This window comes from Fukomys damarensis, unplaced genomic scaffold, assembly GCF_012274545.1.
Source record: "Fukomys damarensis isolate Sample0158 unplaced genomic scaffold, DMR_v1.0_HiC HiC_scaffold_4, whole genome shotgun sequence".
Classification (NCBI taxonomy): domain Eukaryota; kingdom Metazoa; phylum Chordata; class Mammalia; order Rodentia; family Bathyergidae; genus Fukomys; species Fukomys damarensis.
Window position 1 is genome coordinate 56,533,969 of NW_022900916.1, and position 5,425 is coordinate 56,539,393.

Below are 5,425 nucleotides of genomic sequence, written 5' to 3' on the forward strand. Positions count from 1 at the left end.
ATTTTTTCAGCTTTTCATATTTTTTTCCTCTCCCTTATTACCTTTCCCCCACCCTTCCCACTTGCCCTACACCTTTAGCCCTTTACTTCCTATTTCTCATTATTAATTATCTCATTAGGATCCTGTGTACTATTATAGTTTTTCACACCAAAGAAACTGTTCAGTATTTTAGTTAAAGAAATCTCTGTATGAACATTAAAAATAGGGAATCCTAAAATATAACTAAAAAGGAAAGCAAAAGAGAAAAGGTAATGATGTAACATTAAAATAATCCTTAATTCTGGAGATGAAAATGGTCCCCGAACATATTTAAATTGTTTCTTGCTCTTATAGTCTTATCTTATTCTTTTTTTCATTATTTAGAGAATACTTTATTAGTTTCTGTAATCAAACCCATGTAGATATGACCTTACATGTTTAGTACGATGTGTTACCCCTGAACACATGGAAAAAAATAAAAATAAAAATAAATTAACATTTCTAGACCAATATGGCTGGCCTGTGGGTTTTTGATGTACCTCCCCCTATCCTGAGGCCCCTCTGTTTTTATACCTTAGGCTGTGGCAACTGTCCAAGCCAAGGCATTTCCCTCATCTCTATGGCAGATGGGGAAAGCAAACAGACTACTGAGCTCTGTGCTACATGCAGGAGTCAGGGCAGGACAAGGGTGGAGGGGTGGTTCACGCAGTGTGCTGAATTTAACAAAAGCACTCTCAGACCCAGCCCCTTCCAAACAGCCATATGCTGCTGGCTTGGTTTCTCACCACAGAGGACAGGCTCCTTGTGTCTTTCCTGGCCTGTTGTTAAGTATCTCAGGGTGTCTCGATATAGCCTATTCTCTATCTGTAACTCTCATGGAGGTAGGGTGACCCCAGAAACTCTGAAGTGTAGCTGTTCTGTACCTTCTGATTCAGTCTTAAATGATCAACCCCTTCTCCAAATGGCTCTTGGTTAATCACTCTGGAATATGGCAGGCACTGCAATGAAGTGCTTCCCCGATTCTAGGCTGCTATATGGAAGGGTTTACTTTCTGAGAGAAAGTCCAGGCTGCTTTTGCAGTTTATAGTAAGAAGGGATTTTTCATGGGTTTCCAGTCCAGTACATTGTTTTCCCTGGGTCTGCCAAACCTCTCCAGGCTTCCCTTGTATTTACAGAGACAGATTTCCACTCCTAGAAGCCAAGGTTAGTGTTCCAATGTGCATCTTTCTTTTCCCTGCTTGGTCTTCCAGTTTTTTAGTTTCTCCGTGACTTCTAGTTTTCTTGTTGGCTTTTCTTTTTTATTTCTCTTCACTAATTGTTGTTTTCCGGGTGTCTTATGTCCAGCTCCTGGAGTCTGTCATGTGCTGCTGGATTCTACATTGCCATCTTTATTCTCCTTTTATACCTAATTTCTTCACAGTCTTTATGGAAGGAATGGATTTTATCCGATTCCCCAGATTTCAAAATTTTTCTGCTCTAATTTCAGTGAATGGGTTTTCTGTGAATTAACCTGCATTTCTTCACCCTCTTCAAGCCCAGTGATTCTTAAATTTGGTTTTTTATAGCTGTTCAAGAACTCTTCCATATTCTATTAATTCTTACTCTTTTTTTCTTTATTACTATTTCATTATATCATCTTGTTTTCAAGCCTTGATATTCTTTCTTCTGTTACATCAAGACTACTGTTGAGCTGGGTGTCGTAGCGCACACCTGTAATCCCAGCACTCAGGAGGCTGAGGCAGGAGGATCACTGTGAGTTTGAGACCAGCCTGGGCTACATAGTGAGTTCCAAGTCAGGCTCAACTACATAGTGAGACCCTTTCTCAAAAAACAAAAACAACAACAACAACAACAAAAAAACCTACTGTTGAGAAGAAATTCAATTGAATTCTTCTTTGACGGATTGAGGTTTTCCTTTCCAGGATTGCTGTTTGGTTCTTTTTCAGAACTTCCATTCCTCTACTAAAATGGCCTTTTGTATCCTGGATTCTTCAATTCATTCAGCTGCTTATTCATATTTCTTTGAGCTCACTGATCATTTGAATAATTGATTCATTCATGCTCCTCAGTATCTTCCTTGATCTCATTTACATTTTAATTATCCCCTTTTAAATTCTTTTCTAGAATTTCATGTTTCAACATTGATGGTATCAGTTACAGTTCTGGGAGGCATCCTATTGCCTTTTTCTCCTCCTGATTTTGTGCTGAGGTTTGTCGATCAGTAGGGATGCTTCTATTGCTGTTGTGCACAGGTCCTTTAAGGAAGTGGCTTTCTCTCTGTGTTGTGCCCCAGTCTTTTGGTCTCAGCATCGAAGCACCCAGTCAACCTTCTCAAAGTGCTAGGGTCAGTCCCTAGCACTGCTCTTCAATGGGAGAATGACTCCTAGTAATACCAACATGTAAATAATCAACAATATGTCAACATCTAAAACTTGTTTTAAAAGTTTCTACTATTTCTTTTTTATTATTTAGATGTTTTAGTTTATTGGCACAATTTAGGTATGCAATACAGTTACGTTAGTCATTGGGATCTTGTGCCTTTACATAAAGTATCTTGGTTGTTATTTTTCCCCATTCCCCCTGCCCTCTCTTCACCCCCACCACCCTACCTATTTACAAAGATTTTGTTTCCATGTTTTTCCTTTTCTCATATTTCCCCTACTCCTCCCACTTCCCCTACTTCTTTAGACCCTTTCTTCCTATTATGCAACATCAATTATATATTTTGATCCTTATTTTAGATTTTCACACCAGAGAAACTATTCAGTGTTTACACATGTGTGTGCTCTTAGTTTCACTTAAGAGTATGGCCTCAATATGCATCCGCTTACCTGTAAATGTCTCAAGTTTATCATTCTTTATGGCTGAGTAGTACTCCATTTTAGGGAAAAAAAAACCCACATCTTTGTTATCCACTCCCAGTCTCCCACAAAAAAGGAGAGTAGCAGTGTATTATAGGCTAGGGGGGAGAAGAGATTAACGATAATATTTACATAGAAGAAAAAGGGGGAGGGAGAAGAGCTTTGAGAGCGTATGAAAGGAGAAGCAAAGAAAGAACATAACTAGGAAGTGAGAGAAGAGATATGGACATGGAATCTACTTAATTAACAAAATGAAAGTTAGCAAAGCCTGTGAAACAACCCTCCACGCAGGAAAGCATAACCCTGCTCTGGGAGGCATGGCTCGCCACCGTCTGCTCTGCTGTTCACTCTGAATGTCTCTGAGCAGGGAACAGGTGCTGGATACACAGGGTCTGTATATACTAAGTAAGGTAAGAAGATGCCAGCACTCGCTCTTACACTGGTTCCTGCAGCAGTGCTCCCAGACTCACACTCCTTTCCTATAAAACCTCATGCATCTCAGCTCTTTTCCTGTCACAGTATTCCAACTGTCATCCTGCTTTGTTTGGTTGTGTTTCTTCCCCTTCCTCTTACTGCCAGCCGGGTTTCATGCCATCTGCCTACTGTTGTGAGACTTTCCCAGTCAGAAGTCCAGTCTTCTGTGACTCATCCGCTAGGGTCTTTCCCTGTATCATAGGATTTTGGCTTTACTGTCGCAGTACCTCTCTCGTTGGTCTGAGATGACTATGAGGGAGGGTGCCTGCAGCCTCCCTGGAAGGAAGTGGCTGCTCTGTTTTAGAAATACAGCAAGTGTGGGGCTTCAGTTTTCCCACACTCTACCAAGGCAACTTCAACTTTCTGCCCCACCCAAAGGGTTGGTTCCTCTCCTCCCTTAAGCTGTCATTTGTCCAGTGCCATTGCACATGGTTTCTGTTATCTCACTTGTGTTCCTAAATGTCAGAATCTGTGGCTTTTGCTTGGTTGCTCGCTCGCTGAAGTTGCAATCCAGGGATTCCCTATGTTCCCCAACTATCTCCTCATGCGGCCACATCCTTGTGGGCTTAGATGTGTATCCTGGAGTGGCCTGTGAGCACGTCCGTGGTGGATGCTTCTAGTTCTCGTTCACTTCTTTAAAATATGTAGTATGAAATGTTTCAACTCTATACAAAGGTGTGTGTGTGGATGCAGTGTACTTTCCCCCTAGCTTAACGGAGAAAATGGCACATTCAGTAGAAAGCTCGATACAGCTCTCTCACACATCTTCCAGCTTCCCCAGCTATCTGACATTTATCACTCATCCTCAGACATTGCTTATATTGAAAACCACATGACCACATGATGGCTTTAATGTGAACACATGCACAGTGGCTGCAGACACTCCCCATTTTGGAATTTATCGATAGTGTGCACTCTGACCTTATCACAGTAGAATTCATATTTACTTTATTTCCTTTTAGATACCATTGTTTTTATTTTCTTTTTGGTTTCTTTTTATTGATACATACTTGGGGTACATAATAATTACACTCATCTTGGGAAATTATTACTTATACAAATGGCATCTTAATCATTTCCATTGTCCTTTCCCGTCCCTGCTCCCCCATCTCCCCCATACCCAGACCCTCATCTCCAAAGTCTTCCTCCCTCTTTCCTATAGAAAGGTCATCCCTAAAAACTTTGAAGTATGATTTTTGAAAAGAAATTTTTTATAGTCCTTATATTAATGTCTATGTCAGTAATATGTAGTATTATTTTTCATATAAACTTCATATAACATATGTTATATGTTGTAACATTTTATATGGTCATCTGAAACCTTTTTTTTAATCTTATCTTTTTACTTTTTTGTTTGTTTTGTTTTTGCAAGTTCCAGTACTCTTTTCTTTTTTTTTTTTTTGGTACTGGGGATCAAACTCAGGACCTTGCACTTACGGGGCAGGCGGTGGAACTAAATCCCCAGCCCTCTTTTTAGTTTTTAACACTTCATTTGGGATATTTCTTCCAGTGTCACTTGGATGAATTGTTCTTAATGCCAATGTGCAGTACTGTGGAATAGTGCTTGGCCCCTAAAATACAATTTAAAATGGCTTAGATTGAAAATGTTATGTGAGAAATGAATGTATAAAGTATAATGTGTATAAATGAAACATTTGTTTCATTTCAGGTTTAATATAACGTATCGTCTCATGAATATTCCCTGCCTCTTCTCCCCAAATCATCAACAGTAGATAAAGAAGACAAAAGTATGTCAGGACACAAATGGTAAGCAATTCCTTTGCCTGTTATAAATTGGAATAGTCATAAGTGGAAGTCACATCATTTATGTTCAACAAATGTCTATTTAATGGAAAAATTAGGAGACATTTTAGTGTAAATAACTTCTTTAGTGGTAAGTATACTCAGATTCATTATCCCCAATAAGTGTTGAAGAATGAAAACTAAGAAAAAGAACTATTTTTTTTACAGGTATTTATTTTATTACTCCTAAATGAAGACTTATTTTTGGAGAACAGCAAGGCATTTTATAAATTCTTGTCTAATGTGTAGTTTCTAAAAATTCATTAACATAAAACCTTTCTCGTGAGAGTCCAAAGATGATTTTTTTT

General features: G+C 39.0%; 1 protein-coding gene across 5 annotated transcripts in view; it reads left to right on the forward strand.

Annotated features, from left to right (window-relative positions):
• The first annotated feature begins 4,983 nt into the window (after positions 1–4,983).
• The window catches only part of Ica1 (islet cell autoantigen 1), a 132,004-nt gene continuing 131,562 nt past the window's right edge, over positions 4,984–5,425 (forward strand). For 4 of the 5 annotated variants that reach the window (XM_010632040.3, XM_010632039.3, XM_010632042.3 and 1 more), the window contains exon 1: positions 4,984–5,081. In XM_010632040.3, coding sequence (XP_010630342.1) covers positions 5,065–5,081 — 17 coding nt within the window. In that variant the 5' untranslated portion in view covers positions 4,984–5,064. The remainder of the gene's footprint in view (positions 5,082–5,425) is intronic. The other variant, XM_010632041.3, reaches the window with a different exon arrangement.